Source organism: Vanessa cardui, chromosome 16, assembly GCF_905220365.1.
Source record: "Vanessa cardui chromosome 16, ilVanCard2.1, whole genome shotgun sequence".
NCBI lineage: Eukaryota > Metazoa > Arthropoda > Insecta > Lepidoptera > Nymphalidae > Vanessa > Vanessa cardui.
In genome coordinates this window covers 1406242-1427065 of record NC_061138.1, presented here as the reverse complement: position 1 = coordinate 1427065, position 20824 = coordinate 1406242, and the positions used below count along the sequence as shown (strand labels likewise).

The following is a 20824-nucleotide window of genomic DNA, read 5'->3' as shown; positions in this document are numbered from 1 at the left end:
ATGATGGCAGACTCAAACCATGCGTTTTTATGTACTTAATTTGTGTTTATAATTATTCTCCTGCTCGCCGCTGAAAACATCACCAGGAAAGCCGCAGGTGTTTCGATGATATTCTTCTACATGTGTATCGTCAATTATATTGGAAAAATGTAGGGAAATGACCTTCAAACCTTCTCCTCAAACGGAGCCCTAGCTTAGTACTAGCGAGCTTATAAGACATTTTCGGGTTATGGCTTTGATTTTTGTAAAATTAAATTTTGATTAACATCTCAACTGAATATCATATAAGGCGGACTGGACTATATTTAGCGATGGAATCGCTTAAATTAATCCGTTACCATATCTTCAGATATTGTTAAGCAGCGCGTGGAAACAGGCAATAAACATAAAATAACAAACAAAATGGTATTGTTTTGTGTCCAATGTTACACGCCTGCCTAGTATCTTCGCGACCAGAACTTTGTTTCCGTTGTCAGGAAAATACGTAACTAAGTTATTTGGTATGTCACATGCATAATATATTTTATTAATATACATTGATAATTCTCGTTAGTTCACTGGTCTAGGTTGTAGATCAAGAACACTTGAATTAAAATTCTGGATCAATTATTGGGTTGTTCTGTTAGGAATTTCAATGGCTATTTTGAAAGTTTTATATTGTTTACAGTATTGCGCTTTGGAGTGGATGTAAATTCATGCGCCTGAAGTATTTCTGGTCAAATAAATTCCATTTTTATATGAAAGGGCTTCGTGCAATCTGGATAGGTAACTCCTCATTTAGTCTTCCTCTTAACCTCAATATTGTGTATTGATGTGGTCTAGTTTAATGTGCGCTCGTGGGACAAGGACCATTTCAAGAAACATCTCAGTTCCTGAAGTTGAAAGTGCATTGGTTATGTAAGAAATGTCCATGGGCAATGTTGATCAGTTTCCATCAGTTTCCATCAGCTTTTGCTCGTCCACTTACCGATGCCATAAAAAACGTCACTAACTTTTTCGGTGAAACTTCTAGAAGAAGGAATTAATTTTGCATTAAATAAATATTTTTAACAATAATTTATTTCATCACCGACTACGAGGGGAATCATTGACACAAATAAACGCATGATTTTTTAATATTGATATAAACTTTTTTTTTATTCGAGAAAAATAAGGTAAAATCCTTTCACTTCAGTTTTTTTGTGTAAATAAAAAGAAAACCTTGGTACCATTAACTAATAGCTCCCAAGCTAAATAGAAAAAATAATGAATTATTTACGCTCCCAACCTGGGATTGTCAGATTACAGTATTCTTCGGAAATACTTTAAAAGCGTACCTCCTCAAATAAGATAGTAGCTAACAGATGTTAGCTACTATCTCTTATCTAACCTCTAATTTTGAAACAAATGTAAAATATTTTTAGTGATATAATATACCACTAGCCAAGAATAGCCAGTGTTACAAAAAGCGTCTTAACCGATGATGGTGGGAGGCAATCACAATTTTCAGGTACTTAATTTTCTTAGATATTTTTAAAGCGAGATTTTATGAAAGTTAATAAAAAAATAATTTAATTCAAGAGATATTTGATGGTCAATTATTATTTTCATAAAATTACAGCGTCCCGTCTTTTTACCCAGTGATAAGGGCAGGCTCATTTCTCGCGAAGAGAATTATAATTGAGATTCAACGTGAAAATTCCGCCGGCATTCTTGCTACGATTTTATGTAAATACATTTAATTGAGGCTGTTACATAAATATATCTTTCTGTTTGAAAATAATATACATTTCTCATAATTTAGTTTAGTTTAATAAAAAAACATTTTTTACGTAATTAGAACCATACTTTTATAAATTATTAAAATAAAAAAATACCGATGGCATATAATTATAAATCGAAATTGTGCCACATGTGCAATCCACCAACCGATATTGGAACAGCGTGGTGGAATATGTTCCAAACCCTCTCCTTAATGGGAGAGGAGGCCTTAGTCCAGCAGTGGGAAATTTACAGGCTGTTACTTTACCTCTTTTTGCTCTATTCCCGAATATTTTTATTATTTCTCGACAAAATGTTAATAACAAAACCGAAATACTTAATAATAATATATTTGTGTTATGTTAAGGACTGATGTTCGAAAACAAAACTCTGGAAATCCTATCCCTAGAATAAACTAACTAAATAAACACACAATGTCGAATATAACATTGTTACTTAATAATAAATCTTATTTATTTAATATAGAGAAAATAATAACATTATAAATAAGTCTTCTTGAAAAACATTATTACGTTCCGAAACTGTTTCAATAAAACTATTTATTTTAATATATATTATCTTAGCCTTGTTAAAGCTTTTCCTGCTTATTCAGATTTAATCTTTGACTAATCAAGCTCGATTCTTTGGAGAAAATCAGTTCGAACACACATATATTATCCTCATATGTATGTGTTTTATAATTGTTGCCGAAAATAATTTTATAATACATCAGTATTATGGAGATCTGTAATATTGGACGACCTCCATGGTCGAGTGGTGTGTATACTGGTTTTCATGGGTACGCCACTCTGAGGTCCCGGGTTCGATTCTCGGCCGAGTCAATGTAGATTATTTTGATGATTGATAATGATTATTGGATCTGGGTGTATGTGTACCGTCGTTACTTCTGATTTTCCAGAACACAAGTGCTTCAGCTACTTACATTGGGATCAGAGTAATGTATGTGATGTTGTCTCATATTTATTATATTTATTTATTGGAGTTTTCAAAAGGATGTACAGATAAGCATATTCCTATATGGTAATTCGACTCTCATATTAAAAAAAGGTGTCTCAAATGAACACGTATCTTGTGCGAATGGTAAGATTTCATGATTGTAGTCGAACATTTCAGAGAAATGAAGTTATCGATGTCGATGAACAATAAAACGCGATACAATACTAAACAAGCCATGTTAGAACTTGTTAAATAGCTAACGAGCTACTTCGTTATAAAACGATGCTGTAATGTTCGGTAAGTTCATTGTCAAAATGTAACTAGTTGCTTGTTCGTCTAAAGTATCGATTTCAAGAGCAAAGTTATTGCCATATTACACAGAAGTTTTTCTTCTCCTAATGTAAATAACATGTGTCGTACTTCTGGGTAAAACAGAGCTGTTTTCTAAGACTTGAAATTTAAGTAAAGTGATATTAAAATATAACACGTCCTTTTTTCTTTTTTTTTGTGTAATAGATAGAAGGACTAAAAATTAACATAAATGGTAATAATGGTGTTGTAAAAAATAAAAAAAAAATCCTACGTATACCTCAAAAGAAGTTTTATATCTAGTTCCATATACATATAATAAAATTAGAGTGTCTATTTGTTATATTAAAATAGCCCTTTTTTACTTAATGCATATGTATCTATACACGGTACATATACCAAAATAACATTTTACAATTTTTGTCGGTCTATCTGTTTGTTTGTTCATTCTAATCTCTGGAACGGCTGGATCGATTTTGACGGGACTTTCACACATAGGCTACAATATTTTTTTTGTTAATTTCAAACGCGTACGAGGTCGCGGGCACAGCTAGTATCATATATAAATTATACTCGACATAACCTATTTTAGCTACAACGTAATAATCGTTAACAAAGAAACGAAACAAGAAAATTATGAAAATAATGAGTAGTGTGATTATTTAATTACTGGCTTTTAACCGTCCCTTTTGTGCGGTCGTTGACCCTTATCATATTGAGGATTAAATGAAAGGACTACAAGCTGATTAATTTAAATTATTTATAGAGATAGGATTTTGTATAGGGATTTCATTATTAATATAAACCAATAGGCAAAGAATCTTTATCCTTATATGAATTACTACATTCTTATATAAAATTAATCTTTGAGCCCTGAGGATGTGCTTCGATATTTAAATTTCATTCTACTGCCTCAGTCATCTAGGTGGGATCCTCTTCAGATCAACTGAAGTGTGGTTTTGGGAAATCTATTCGGATAAAATTTAAAATAGATAATCTTATACGCACACCGATGCATAAGTTGCTACTATTATTCGCTACTTCTAGCTAGGAATAATCAATGTTGCGTTAAAATATTTTTACTTCGATAGAATCAGTGATAATCATTACATATGCTCGAGACGTAGGAATAAAGCCAAGAATCCGACTCCACAAGTCAATAAATCTTTCTTGAGGCAAGATATCCGTTCCTATACAAAAAAATCACAGATATTCTTAACTTTGCCTTTTCGTAAATTGCTATAATTTGTAAAAAAAGTACATTGTTAATGAAGGCATATTATCTAATATAAAATTATAAAGATGATAATAAAACGTGGGGCTAATAATTGTTGAAATCCGGGCAGGAGGTATTATAAACATAATATAATACATATATACTTAACTAACATGCCTTTGTATTTTTAAATGTCGAAAAAGAGTAACTACTGAGTTTTTGGCCCGTTCTTCTTTCTTCACTTAATATAGTTTGTTAAATAACAATACAAAATTACTTATAAAGGCTTATTTAAATAAACCTTACATATATCATAAATCACATAATATATATAAAGACTACACGGTGCCTAATAGAAAACGACTAAATATTTTATAATGAAAAATGTACAAAACATAATCTGCTCCAATATAGAGTTTAAAGTTTATTCAAATATTTGAGGGTTCAATCCATTTAAGATTACATTATTTCAGCCTAAAGACATTTCTCTCAACTTTCAAAGTGTTTAAGAACTAAAGCCTGACATTCACTGACTATTACATTTATAAACCGTTAATACTATTTTGACGTTAAGCTTTTTCACAGAGGCTTTACAAAGCTTAACTAGCACTAATACTGTCAAACTACTGTCAAACAAAATCTCTGAAATACTGCTACATTTTTTTATCTATAACGTTAAAAGTTTTTAAATTTGATTATCGAACTGAATACTGATCGTTAATTGGTCATTTATTAAGTGATCACCTGCCAATCACAATTCAGATTGATATAATTCAAATCAAATGGGGCTCAAATACACACTAATATAAGAATACATACTGGTACGTTACTAAGGTATACATCGTATATTTATATAAACAAAAGTATTTAAAATAAGAATTGAAACAAATAATTGAAGGTGAAAACGGAAACACAGAAATATATTTTGTGTAAGAAAACGATCTTCTTACACAAAATATATTTCTTATAATTGTATCTGTAAATGGAAATAATTAAAAAAACTATTGTATTAATTTTACCCAGACGAAGTTGGAACGGGTTGCTAGTACACGTAAAAGTAAGCTCTAAAACAAGAGTTGCGGGCGACAACTAGTAACTAGTAAATAAGAATTCAATATCACTGTTTATAACTTTTGATTTTGCTGTAAGAATTATCTTTGTTTTTTTTTCCTTACATATTTTACACAGGATTTTTTAAATTGTGAACCTAGGTATTGGAGGAAATTTTACGCACGTATTGAGTTTACAATGTTTTTACGCCAACCATTATTGGAGCAGCATGGTGATTTCAGAAAGATAAGTAGGCTGAAATAATAATGTTTTTTTTTTGTAAAAATATTATTTTTATTAGTCTAATGGCTAGATCTAAGTACATAACATGTATTATGTAAATATATTTACGGATCAATAAAATCCCATATATGAATTCCTAGCTTATCAATCTATTACTTATTTTTTCCGCGTTATTGGAAAAATCACGGATTCCATCGTCCGTACGACCCTAAGAATCGTGAAAAATTCCCTAGACCCTTGAGCGACGGTAGAGAATATTTGTGGAGAAATTTTAATTCTAATACGCATTTCCTTCGGTTTAGAATTTCCTTGACCTCCTTCAACGTCGTTTGGAAAATAATTTATTTCCAAGTTTTATATTTCATTTTATTGTAACCCTTATTATGTATTGTTTCGGGTCACAATCTAATAAAATTTTTTCTATAAGAGTTTCACAATATAGTAAATTTACCCAAGCTCGATTATTATCAAATAACTTGGAAACAATATATTTCTTAGATAAACTAATAGAATATTAATACACTCACTTTCAAGCCCTTATAGACTTTTTTTTCTTTTATTCATATAGGGAATATTCATGTTTGTATCGTCATGTTTTTTTATACTACATATTTGGGGTCCCATGTGTCTGTAGTTACACTGGCTCACTAACACTACTGTAATACTCAGTATTGCTGTTGGCGGTATAATATTAAATTAAAATAACCATCACAGTGTGTACAGTATGTTGATCTACTTCACTGCATGAAACTCAGTTTTCCGCCATTTTAATTAAATGGATGGATTATTTAAGAAATTATATCGTACTATTTTTTGTGGGAATGTTAATAATAATTTAAAGTACTTCAAGAACATTAGTATGTTGGTTAACGAATACTCAGAGAAAATTCAAGATAAATTGAAAAAACAAAAGAAACATTCGAAATAAGTTAATAAATTAAGGATTTCTTACAGGGCAAATATTTAAATAATACATTCAAAAGCGAGCCTCATGTCTTCTTTGAAGTCGTTTAAAAAGGCGGTTTAATATACGTACGATTCTCAAAACATACGTGCTATCATCATTACATACTATAAAATAAAGTAACCGCTGTCTGTCCTTATGTATGCTTAGATCTTAATTACGCAACGGATTTCATTGCGTTTTTTTTTAAATAGATAAAGTGATTCGAACGGAAGGTTTAGGTATATAATACGTGGACAATGTTAGAAAGAAACACTGATAATTTTAGATTTTTCTAATGTAATAACTAAACTAATTCTGTAGAATATTTAGTGTCAGTATTGCAAACGTGTGAAGTTGGGGCGTGAGGCGAGATGACCCAGTCGTTAGAACGGTTGCATCTTAATTGATGATAGCGGTTTCAAACCCAGGCAAGCACCACTATATATATATGTGCTTAATTTGTGTTTATAATTCATCTCGTTTTCGTCGGTGAAGGAAAACATCGTGAGGAAACTTGCATGTGTCAAATTTCATAAAAATTCCGCCACATGTGTTTTCAATTAACCCACATTAAAACAGCGCGTTGGAATTGGTTCCAAACCTTCTCTACAAGGGGAGAGGAGGCCTTTAGCCCAGCAGTGGGAAATTTACAGGCTGTAGTTGAAGCCGGGGCGGGTCGCTAGTGTTATACATATAATATGCAGTACATTTTATAAAATCTGGTAAAATTAAGACACATTGTTCGTGAGATAATATCAAAGTGATTCATCATAATTGTATAGCGCCGTAAATGGAATAGGGCAGTAATAAAACAGTTACAGCTAGCAGGGAACTCCTTTTTGGCAAATGAATTGCGTGACAACCCAAATTGTTGAGGCAATTAACTTTAAATGAATATGACTCTTGCAAGCTAACAATCTAAATATATATATTTAGTGCCACTGAATTCCTCGATGAGCCAAGATGGCCCAGTGGTTAGAACACATGCATCTTAACCGATGATTGTGGGTTCAAATCCAGGCGAAGCACCACTGAACATTCATGGGATTAATTTGTGTTTATAATTCATTTTTTTATCATTGTTTCTGCTAGAAACTTCATATATATGGAACTTTCTAGTAGTACTTACTCAATTTAAATGTTATACATTTGTCTTGTTAAAAGAAAAGTTTAAAAGTTAGGTCCATAAATATCCCACTGGTGGGCCTTTTTTTTGAAGAGAAAGGTTACAGCTTACTTTACTAGCTGCACCATTTTTGTTTTAATTACATCCAACATATGCAAATTTTCGGTGTTTTATTTCGACGCCAAGCACCAGATAATTTTGAAACATATTATTAAGTACAAGATAACAAGATATACCTACAGCAAATGCTGAAAGAGCTGGCTGATTCTTCTAAGCGTATCGGCCTACGGATGAATTTGGATAAAACCAAGGTCATATTCAATGAACAGTGTAACTACAGGCACAAGGGACATAACATCTCAGTACTCAAGGTTGGTGGCACAGTGACGATGTAAGGAATAGTTAATATTTCTTACAGTGTCATTTTCTATGGGTGATGGTGACCACTTACTATTAGGTGGCCCATATGCTCGTCCGCCAACCTATAACATAAAAAAAAAGAACATGTTCTACCGGAACCGACTACGATACACGGTACCGTCCTCGAAGTTGTTCAAAAATATGTCTACCTCGGGCAGACTTTGCGATTAGGTAGAAACAACCTAGAGGACGAGGTGAATAGAAGAATTTAGCTGGGAAGTTACGTCGAATCTTAACATCGTCGATCCCATAGTGCCTTAAGACGAAAGTCTTCAATCAGTGCGTCCTACCAGTCATGACATACGGAGCCGAAACGTGGACACTCACGACAAGGCTGGTCCACCAGCTTAAAGTCGCTCAGCGTGCTATGGAAAGGGCTACGCTCGGCGTTTCTCTGAGGGATCGCATCAGAAATGAGGTGATCCGTCAAAGAACCAAAGTCATCGACATAGCCCATCGGATTAGTAAGCTGAAGTGGCAGTGGGCTGGTCATATTTGTCGCAGAACCGACAACCGTTGGGGAAAACGCGTTCTAGCGTTTACCCCAACGGTTGTCGGTTACCGCGTTAGCGTGGAGACCGCGTCTCGGCAAACGTAGTGTAGGACGTCCTCAGGCACGGTGGAGTGACGATTTACGCAGGGCGGCAGGCAGGAGCTGGATGCGAGTAGCCAGAGAAAGACCACAGTGGCGTGCACTTGGAGAGACCTATGTCCAGCAGTGGACGGGTACGGGCTGATGATGATGATGATGATGATATCTGTGGTGCTTATCCGGATTTGAACTCGTAATCTTCACTTAAGACTATTCTAGCCACTGGGTATTGTCGGCTGAATTAAAGCGCGTTAGGAATAAATTGAATGTAATTGCAAATAATTAGTAAGTTGTTTGCTTTAGACCCGACAATTTTATGCAAATTAAATAGTAATAAAGACGATCGTAGATCTGGGTCTAAAGTTAATAGTTTTCCCTGCAGTTAATAGCTATTAACTGGTCCATTACGTTTGGACCATTCAGTTTTATAGTTCGTCAGCGACCAGTGCGAGTATTTCATTTCGCACATTAATTGACTGCGATGCGTCATCGACTGTTACTGGAATAGTGACAGATATATTATGACGAGTTACGTCTGAGCTTAATATTATTTTTATGATATGTATATAAAATAATACCGCATATATATTACATTTCGCTGCTGTAAATAAATGGCTGGAATAAACAAAATCAATCATCAACATCAAAATATTCTTTATTCAAATTGTCTCTATCGGACAATTTTGAATCATCATTTTATAATTAATATAAAGCTTCAGAACGTTGATCCTCCTTGTATCAAACCCAAGCAAGCACCACTAAATTTTCATGTGCTTAATTTGTGTTTATAATTCATCCCGAGCTCGGCGATAAAGGAAATCGTCTTGAGGAAACCTTCGTGTGTCTAATTTTAACTTTGAAGTCGGCAAACTGATAAATGTTCCACCTGACGGACGACAACTCAAAGACTTTGGTACATTCATCATAACTGTTACCAATCCGCCACTAACATTGGAAATAGTAATCAATTAGTTTAATATCAAAAAATTCCTTTGTGGATGCACCGTTGGAGATATAATTTAACTTTGGTTGATCCAACTTTGTTAACAAAACATGTAAATAATACTATTTTCATCAGCGAATAAATACTAAATATAGAAAATTCTCATAGGCCAATTTTTTTTCATGCAATGTTTCTAACGCATAAGTGGAAAATACTTTCACGTCACCAGTAAAAATATTGTTCTAGCATTCGTTATATAATTATAACTAGCGACCTGCCCCGGCCTTGCACTGGGTGCAATGTTGATACTTCATAAATATACTACAGAATTTGTTTATTTACGACATCACTTTAAAAACTAACATTATCAGTGTTTTTGTACTATATTTTCCATGTATTATATACAAAATTCTTCCCCTCTATCTATTTAAAAAAATCGCATCAAAATCAGTTGAGCAATTTTAAATATCTAAGTTTACATAGGGACAGATAGTAAGTAAGTAAGCGACTTTGTTTTCAACCGACTTCAAAAAGGAGAAGGTTATAAATTCGTCTGTATTTTTTTTTTTTTTTTATGTTTGTTACCTCATAACTTTTTACTGGGTGGACCGATTTTGATAATTTTTTTTTTGTTTGAAAGGTAGTGCTTCCCGTGGGGTCCCATTTTTTTTTATTTTTTTCCGATGATGGTATCCGTATGAAAACGACATAAGTCTTAAATTTGCATTATGTATATGCGCGATAAATAGGTGAATAACTCAAAATTGGTTGGCACAATTTTGACGATTCTTTTAAAATTATAAAGGACATACTTTAAGGGTAGTTTTGTGAAAGTTTGGTAAGGTTCTGAGTATAGGATCCATGACAAATTAAGGGAACGGGAGGGAACGGAACAATTCTGAGGAGCACGTTAGCAATACTCGGTCGAATCTTTTATTTATGGGTTACTTGGATATTTAAATCATCTTCCGGAACGTGGTTATGTTCATGTAATTGTCATAATCGAATATTATAATTAATTAGCGACCCGCCCCGACTTCTCACTGGTGCAAAACTGATACTAAATATACTAAAGAATTTGTTTATTTACGACATCACATTGCAAACTTCAAAAATTGTCCGTGTTTCTTTACTGTATTGTTAATTTATTATATACACAAACCTTCCCCTTGAAGCACACTATCTATTAAAAAAAACCGCATCAAAATCCGTTGCGTAGTTTTAAATATATAGGGACAGAGAAAGCGACTTTGTTTTATACTATGTATTGACGGAACTCCTAAACGGCTTACAGTTAGGGTGCGATTTGGGGCAGAATTTCTTACTGTCTTTAATCAAATTTTGTGTATATGATGTGATGTCATATGATGTACGACTTAGCATACGAATAGCTCTTTTGCAAAGTTTTTTTACTGAGGTCGATTACAGCTCATTCGAGGGTGGTTACCTTGTAGTTTATGCCGCACGACGTATTAAAGCCGCATTTTCGAAAATCTATTTTTGCTTTATTCGAAAGTTTCTTTTGAAATTGTCCCCGAAGTAGTTTCTGATTCATATAAACGGCACGCTTAATCTATCCATATTAAAAAAAAATGTTAGTCTCCATCAGCTTCACTTAAAATCAAAAAATAAATAAAATTTTAACAAAAAGAAAAACCGACTTCAAACAAAACACTATTTTAAAACAAATAAAAATGTACTAAAAAGTAATAAAAATAATTGCATATTTAACATATTTTTGAGAGTCCTCCTAGGTAAAATGAAATGAAAAATATTAGATTACTTAAAAGTCGATTTACGATTATATAATGTAGTTATAATTATTGCTATATTTGGAGTCGGTGTCAGCCAACCTACACTATATCTATCAAAAAACAATACGAGAATACTTTAAAAAATATGTTTCTTACAAATTACCTTTTATACGATATTATATTGGGTCAATCAAGAGGCTCGTATCGCTTCTTTCTTTTGATTGTTGAAGCGTGTACCCTTGACTGACACCGGCTCCAAATATAACAATAACTATAACTACGTTATATAATCGTAAATCGACTTTTAAGTAGTCTAATATTTTTCATTTCATTTTACCTAGGAGGACTCTCAAAAATATGTTAAATATGCAATTATTTTTATTACTTTTTAGTACATTTTTATTTGTTTTAAAATAGTGTTTTGTTTGAAGTCGGTTTTTCTTTTTGTTAAAATTTTATTTATATACGATGTAATGGTGATAATGATAATATAACATTTCGATATAATAATAATATTACGATGATTTCAGTTACAAGATAATGTAAACAACAGATTTCTTGGCTAACTTTGTATGAATAAATCGGATCAACATTAGCCCATGTTTCATTGACTCTTAACTTTGACACTGCAATTGTCTCCCAAGGTGAAAATAGTTACTGAACGTAATAAATTACTTTGGCACAGTACCAGACTAAATTGCTCAGATATCGTCCATGCTGTTTCTTAATTAGACGGATTAAGGTCGGTATTCGAGTGAATTAATTCTTCTTGAATAAATTCACCGCCTTTAATCGCTGATTTGTTGGCCTCTTCAATGGAATTAAATGTGACAATTTCCTCGTTCTTTATATAGATTTTTTATTTTTGTTTTTATTATGAATCAGCAATTTCATCTATTTAATGTTGATAGTATAGCGGAAATCTTCTCGCACGTGCCAACAACTGTATGAAGATTCCACTTAATCATATGAATGAAATACAAAAAGGTTTTATATCTAACATAACACTTTTTTTAATTGTGACACTGCTGATTGATGTCGTTAATATTGAATGGCTAAACCCTCTCTATATTAAATTCGAATTTCGAATGGAAAAAGTTCAGACGTAGGACCAATGGTTTTACATACTTATCGGGGGCCACACTTCCAACTTCGACATTTCGGACGGTTTCGGAATATTGTTCGATAGAAAAATATAATACATTTTTGGCACAACTTCAGGTTCATTAGTCTCTTTGGGCGAGAAGAACAACGAAACAATCACTTTGTTTGTACAATTATTTAGTTTTATAGTTTAATCTACCCCATACCTCATCTTTGTATACACATAATAATATTAAAATAGCCCTTTTTTACTCAATGCATATGTATGTATACACGGTACATAGGTATATCAAAAAACCATTTTTTACACTTTTTGTCTTTCTGTCTGTTTGTTCCCGCTAGTCCCTGGAATGGCTGGACCGACTTTGACGGGACTTTCCCTGGCAGATAACTGACATAATAAGAAGTAACTTAGGCTAGAATTATATAATTTTTTTTACAGTCAAAAGTATAGAAAGTCGCGGGCACAGCTAGTTAGTACATGAATATGATTATATAATAAAATTAATATGTTTGGATTATTAGAGTCAGTAATATTAATGTTACAGTTTTGGAAAGTGATGATTATTTGAGAATCATGATGTAAATTCGTGTTTTTTTGTGTACAAGTCATGATTATCACATTTCTCTTGATACACGTTGCGTTCTGATACAATTATTATCAAAATATTATATACGAAACAAAACATTACATTATTACATTTATAGTACAGTACTTGGGAGAAGCAATTTTACTCGGGCATATACAACGACGATTTAATGGATAATTTCTTAATAATCTTATGATATTGCATTTTGTTTGTGTATTGTCTTTTATTAAATTTAGAGGGTAATATTCAATATCGTGCTGCATGTATGAGAATTATTTAATACTACATAAAGCGCCACAAGAAAGTAAAAATATCTTTTAAAAGTAATGTTAATAATATTGATAACACTACAAGCTTATTAGTAATGAGTCAGTATTAGAAAATAGTTATTTCACGTAGTTAAAACTATTCCGATCGACATACATATTGATTTACTAAATATGTTATTTTTATTTTTGTTACATGGTGATCCACTGTTATTAAATATTATTATGGCGTGGAAATAAAAGCATCAATACATAATGTGTCACTAATTTGATATGACGTATCATTTTCAAATGAAAATACTTTATATAAATCACGATGACAACGGATATAAAACACTATAAGTTTTAAACGTGCGTCATCTGCAGCTATCTTTCATTATTTCCGTAACGTAACGGTGTGCCAACCGCTGCCTACTTAGCAAACCTAAGATTCAGTGTGTCTATTTCAAATTGGGGTTGCCATTATAAAATTGTTATTATCATTTTTCATGACTGTCATATAGTACGACACCACTTAGATGTAGCATCGGCAAAATTCGTAAAACCGATCACACCCTAATTAAGTACGCTATTGAAATTATCAGTATTTATTTCTTATGTGAATATGATCTTTACACAATCGTAATAAGTTATGATATCATATGACGTAATATATTCTTCAATTTAATGCATCGATTTAGCATTTGCTTTCTCGGATTAACCTGTCGCGAGTATCTATAGCGACGAATAGCGTCGAATGGCGCGATACGGAGTTAGTTCTATTGGTTGTATAAATCGGCAGTAATCGGTTTTATTGTATTTGCCGATGCTACATATAAGTTGTGTCGTACTATACCATATCATAATTAGCGTTCATTATTAAGTAAATTTACATTTGTTCACAGAGGAAGAAGGCACAGAGCTTGAACTAGAGGCGCTCTACAGGCGATATTGTGTCCGTTTGAAACATGCGCTGTTCGTATCCGCGCTCTGTGTCACACTACTCTGTAGTATGGTGCTCCTGTGTGCTGTCTGTATTCTACATTCTCCTGTAAGTACTAATTATCTAAATATAATGATACAGCTGAACTTGTTGCATTTGGACTGTGATGACCTAGTGGCTTAAGATCGTGATTAAGATCAAATATATCTGGTTCAAACCCAGATATGAATTATTTACTTTTATTTTTTAAATTGCGTCTATTTTTTTTTATTTACAAAAGAAAGACCTAGCCTAGTCTTAACCTTTTATGTCAGAAATATTGCACTCCATTTGAAAAAAATACAATCGACACTATACTTTAATATCCTGCGCAAAGAAATTTAATTTCAAATGGTCATACATTGGCGTTCACTTATAAGGAGGTACGAAAATACAATGAAATCGGTTCATAAATTACTGAAGTCAAGTAGATCTTTTCAACTTTATTATCGATGATCTTTTCAACTTTATTATCGATGATCTTTTCGACTATACGATAATTTGACAGGTGAAGAGAAATAAGTTTAACGTATTTTCTTTGGGTAATTAGCTCCGTTGTTTTAAAACACGAGTCATTATAGAATAACTATTCGTAAAAGATATAATTCCTCAGTTCCAGCATTTTTACTTGAATTATAGATTACCTATTTGACCCTTTCTCATTCCGTTGATGTGAATCAATTTACATCTTCTCTCGAAATATTTTTAGAAATGGTTTGTATAAATCCCGATCGTTGAACTTCCTAACCTTCGAATGACTATGTAAGGAATTGTTAATATTTCTTACAGCGTCATTGTCTACGGGTAATGGTGACCACTTACCATCAGGTGGCCCATAAGCTCGTCCGCCAACCTATTCCATGGGTATGGAATCTTTCTTTGTAAAAAAAAGATTTCCTACGTCTAGAGTGACTTTTGAATGCAGAATCAAATCTAGTTTAATAATAATAAAATGCATTTTCATCGAAACTATGTTTTCAATAGTCTGTCAGTCTAAATAATAACAATTTTTTTTAATATAAGTACATTTGATTTCAATAATATGTTTCATTGCCCCTTTTTCAAAAACGTAATAAGTATAAATAGGTTTCTTTGTATTTTTAACCGACAACAAAAAAAGGAGGAGGTTCTCAATTCGTCGGGGCCTTTTTTTTTTTTTTTTTTTTATTTTTTATGTATGTTACCGAATTTCTCGAAGATGGCTAAGCCGATTTTGACAATTCTTTTTTTGTTTGAAAGGGCATGTTTTACAGGTGGTCCCATTGTCAGGAGATCAGGATCTGATGATGGGATCCTGGAGAAATCGAGGGAACTCCTCAAATTTTATAGGCATACCTATAGTGATTTTGGTTTTATTCAAAGTGCCTTGGTCATATGCTCACGAAAAGTGACATTTGATGAAGTGGAACTGTTGATGAAGACCACAACTGGTAATCAGAACCTATTAGTAAGTAACTATTTTACGGGTTTAGTTCTATTTCTTTAAGATAGTCGTCAAGCAATTGATGTTAGTAAACATGCCTATGATGAAGTCTAGCTGATGGTGGATTACCCGGAGAATTCCTCAATGATTAACGGCATTGCATCGGGAAAAATGGTATTGTCTAATTGGCGATGAGCAGTTAACATTAGGCTATTGTAACTTAGGTAACGCTTAATTTGAGTTGCAGTCCACATCGTATTGAAACGGGGTTGAGTTATGTTTAGAGTCGAAAGCCGAAATGTACTGAGTATAATAAAGTGAATGATAAACACTACCAATTGTAATTATAAATAACAAAACAACACTGAAAAGCATTAAATAAATTTTTATAAATAAAAAAAAACCGCCTTCAAAAATGAACTAAAAAGAAAAAAATAATCAGTTACATCCATATCCAATTTACGATTTATTAATCACCTTTTGAAGTCGGTGCCAACAAAGGAAATAAATTCCTATATTGAAATCATTTAATTTGTATCGATAGTAAGGTTTGTCTAATGGTGTCATCTATACAATAAATAGATTTAGTTTTTGTATGTATGTATTATGTATTATGTACCGATATTAGCAATGTCGGCACCGACTTTGAGAGGTGATTAAAAAATCGTAAATTGGATATGGATGTAACTGATTATTTTTTTCTTTTTAGTTCATTTTTGAAGGCGGTTTTTTTTTATTTATAAAAATTTATACACTTTACTGAATTCGTCCAAATCGTCAACGAACCTTAAGTTAACGATGTTGAATGTGATATTTGAATACGAAATTCCGCTTTTGTTTTAAGTTATTCAATTACAAAACGTTTTAAGTCGCTCATCAAATTAGTCAAAATACTACATTGTTTTTTAAATAAAGATTGGGAATCGGGTAAGTTATTTCCTTGACAGTAGGTCTGTCGTTCATAAGGGTAGTCCAACCTTATCAAATATTCTACTTCTGGTTTTAAGTGAGCTTGTATAATTACATGCTATATACACATAATACCTTTTCAAATATTTTAGTTCCCAAGGTTCTATCTTCCCAAGGATCAATCTTCTCTTTACAGTTTATAACGTCTTGCAGTGCTAATATCTAGGGGAGGTGTTCTATTTGCTAGTCTGTCTACCAATGTGATATAAATAAATAAAATTTAGCAAACGTTTTTTTTTATGTATTCTAGAAGAGACAAAATAAAATGGTTTTTAATTAAAACAAAAACCGTTGTCTTAATAATATGAACCGATTTCCATTATATTTATTATATTATTTAACTTTGTGACTTGACGATTTAGAATTCCTTCACATACAATGATGTTGTAGTAAACAGATATGGTATTAACGCGCAAAAAGTGAAGACTAGAAAACGTCCTAATTGGGACGTTTGCCTTTCGTCGTTTTACGTAGTAACACGTTATAATACCTCATAATTACGTAGTAAAACATTTTGCGTAATTAAAACATCTAGTTATCCCTTTTACTTATTGTTTTATCAAGCTATCCTTTTTATTTTTAACAAAATGTAAAAATAAACTAAAATAAACGGTCCCCGGAGCGGCACACTTTTTTCTGTAGTTTAGTATGGATATAAAATATATGTTAATTAAAATATCATTGTTCACATAGTATTTGAATAAAGAATATATTCATTTTGATTTTCGATTTCATCTCATCCAGCGTTCACTTGTCATCAAAACCAATGAGGCTGTCGAAAGACAGCAAATAATAATTAATCTAACGTCACACGAATCTAGCGATATATTTCACATAGATTAGATCACGCACGTGTGAATGATGATTGGCAATCTATAAAAATAAAGAAAATTATAGTGTCTTTTTGTAATAACAAAAAATATATATTAAATGAATACTAGCGTATGGCGTGAAAATATATCGGGTCTAATTATATTACTAGCTTTCACAGATACATACAATACGGTTGGTAAAATAAAAACAAAAACAAATCACATTCCTAAAATAATACATTTAAAGACAAAGTAAATGTAACAGCCTGTAAATTTCCCACTGCTGGGCAAAGGCCTCCTCTCCCATTAAGGAGAAGGTTTGGAACATATTCCACTACGCTATTGGCAGAATTTCGATGAAATTAGACACATGCAGGTTTCTTCACGATGTTTTCCTTCACCGCCGAGCACGAGATCAATCATAAACACAAATTAAGCACTTTTATATAGTGGTGTTTGCCTGGGCTCGAACCCGAAATCACCGGTTAAGATGCACGTGTTCTAACCACAGGGCCATCTCAGCTCAGTAATCTCAGCAAAGGCAAAGTAAAAAATGAAAATTAACTATATTTGCCGATATGGATGCATCAATGCTACTCAGGGAATTTCAATTCAATTCGCCATCACTCTGTATTGTAATGTAATAACAGGCACAAGGGATATGACATCTTAGATCGTAAGTGACATAATGGCTGTGAAAGCAACGCCTTACATATTTAATACAACGTCAATGGGTGATAGTGACCACTTGAAATGGTAGCTTAATATTAACACAATTTCACGTTCTATTTTCAAATATATCTTTTTTCGTTTTAACGAAAAATGAACCAGAAATCCTGTTATTTACGCAGATTAAAAAGGTAGCCCTATACATTAATAATAATTATATTTTTAATTAATATGCTTTATGGTAGATCTTATGTTCTTATAGCAAATCAGTTGTGGTATATCTATAATGCCATTATCTATCTAAACTTAATTATGAGCAATAAGCAAAAACGCGGTAAAATGTAACTTAGGTTGCTTATCGATGACTGCTGATGATCCTAAATATAAAACAGAATTTGTTATTTGCATTACATTAGAAACTTAAATAATCAGCTGTATCACATGAAAGGGTTCCGTAGCCATAAGATGGGCCATAAGATGGAAATTTAGCAATCTCTAAGTCTAAAAATTATTTTTCGATAATTTTAAAAACCAATTTTTGAATTTTTGGACAGAGAGACGGACAGACATGACGAAACTATAAGGGTTCCTAGTAGACTACGGAACCCTAAAAGAGTATTTCTTTCTTATTATTAATATGCCATCAAAAGTGAAAATCGATAAGATGTCAGCTAACAGCATTCTTTTTATACCTCGGCGGTGATGTGGTGGTAACCATCTACCATTAAATGTCCTATTGGATTATTCAATGCTACTTGCATTTATTTATCGCATTCAAGCGCATTATATATTGCTGATGCTCTTTTGTTTATTATGTAACAATCATATTTAATGAACCCTTTGTGTTGATATACAGTAATGGCATACACTAAAAACATTAGTATGCAATGCAATAGAATTATATTTTATAATGTATCGTGTATTTATATTCTGTGTACATATGTATACATTATTTGTCTAAACGAGTGTATAATACAATAATCATGACGCTGGATTACTTCTTTCAATATATCTGATTGTCAGCCTATTCTGAGGTCCTAGATTTCGGGTCATCAAAGATCAAGTAGTGTTTTCTAAATTAACGTAAACGTAAAATTAACGTGATTGCATAGGCATCGCGTTGGATTATACGAGTGAGTGAGGATTTTGCGTTTGTGGTTTAAGAATTTTATTTTTCTCATAAAGAACATACAATGTTGACTTAAATGAAATATTTTACATAATAATTTAACCGACAATTTAGTACAGTAGTAACGGCTTATACAATTCAAGAGTAATTAAACTAAGTATTTTTACTATAACATAATAATTTTTTCTTAAAAATTGTAAAGGATTTTTCATTGAAAATTTCATTAGGTTTGTATAGTTTTGCTTTCAAACTGTAGAGATTTAATTCCATATTTGCGTTTGCGCACACAATTGTGTATAATATCCGACGCAATGTTCTTATATATTAATAAATTCAATATATTTACAACAATATCATGTATATTCACAGTAACATTGATCACTTTGATAAAATCAGTGATAATCATTGTATATGCACTAGAAGTAAGGATAAACTTATAACGCCAAGTTTCCGACTCCGCAAAGTCAATGGATCCTTTTTGGGGCAAGGTATCCGTTTCTATAATAAAATTCCGCAGAAATTTTTAACTTTGCCGTTTAGTAAATTCAAATCGTTTGTTAAAAATACATTGGTAGAAAAAGCATACTATTCGATACAAGATTTTGTAGATGACAAAAAAGCGTGGAGTTAATACCTGTTGACTTCCAAGCAGGATACATTAATTGAAATAATTGTATTTAATTAACATGACGTTGTATTTTTTAAATGTTAAAAAAGAGTAACTACTGAGTTTCTTGCCGGTTCTTCTCGGTAGAATCTACTTTCCGAACCGGTGGTAGCTTCACTTAATTGTAAAATGACGATTCAAAAGTGCTTATATAAGCCTACTTGAATAAAGTTTATTTTGATTTTGATTTTTTTGATTTATATGTACAGATGGAACTTTCATGGTGATCGGTCAAACTGTGTCGTAGAATTTTGATTTTACACACATAATTAATGAAAATATTTTTACTTACTAATGCTACTAGTGTAAGGTCAAATTGTAAACATCATCGTTACACCAAGATTCGCTTATTATTTTATAAATAACTACGAAAATATTCAAATAAACATGTAATTGGTACCCAATAGCGATTCGTAAATATAAGTGTCGTGCAGGATACTTAGGACCGAACGAGCTGGTTGCTCATATACAAACATATGTTGATAAGATTTATACATTATATATTAGTATATACATAAATACCATTAAACCATAATTACCGTTATTAGAAAACGGATCGCCCCGTGACCTTTGGCTTACATGGTAGGAGACATAATTTGGTTACTGCTCTGACGGATAACCTAATTCAATCTTGAATGCATTACAGCCTTCCGATGCATGTCGGCTTAGGAGCATTTCCTTAATGGGGTCCTTAGCTTAGAGCCATTTTAGAGAATCCGATCGATGTAAATTATTAGTTGAATCCAGTTAGTCCAAAATAGACCAACTAGTAATGTACTGACAAGAACGATCATCGTCAACCATCCACTGAATAGTAATCATTTTAAATCGAATCAAATCAATTTTACTCAAGTTAACAATGAAACGTTCTTAAATCGTCGATATTACATTAATTTTTATTATTCTTCGGTATAAACATCATAAAAGTAAAGCAACAG

At 32.2% G+C, this 20824-nt stretch overlaps 1 protein-coding gene across 2 annotated transcripts in view; it reads left to right on the top strand.

The window, feature by feature from the left end:
- The window catches only part of LOC124536066 (adenylate cyclase type 2-like), a 225159-nt gene that overhangs the window by 50430 nt on the left and 153905 nt on the right, over positions 1–20824 (top strand). For both annotated transcript variants that reach the window (XM_047112496.1, XM_047112495.1), the window contains exon 2: positions 14141–14286. In XM_047112496.1, coding sequence (XP_046968452.1) covers positions 14141–14286 — 146 coding nt within the window. The remainder of the gene's footprint in view (positions 1–14140; positions 14287–20824) is intronic.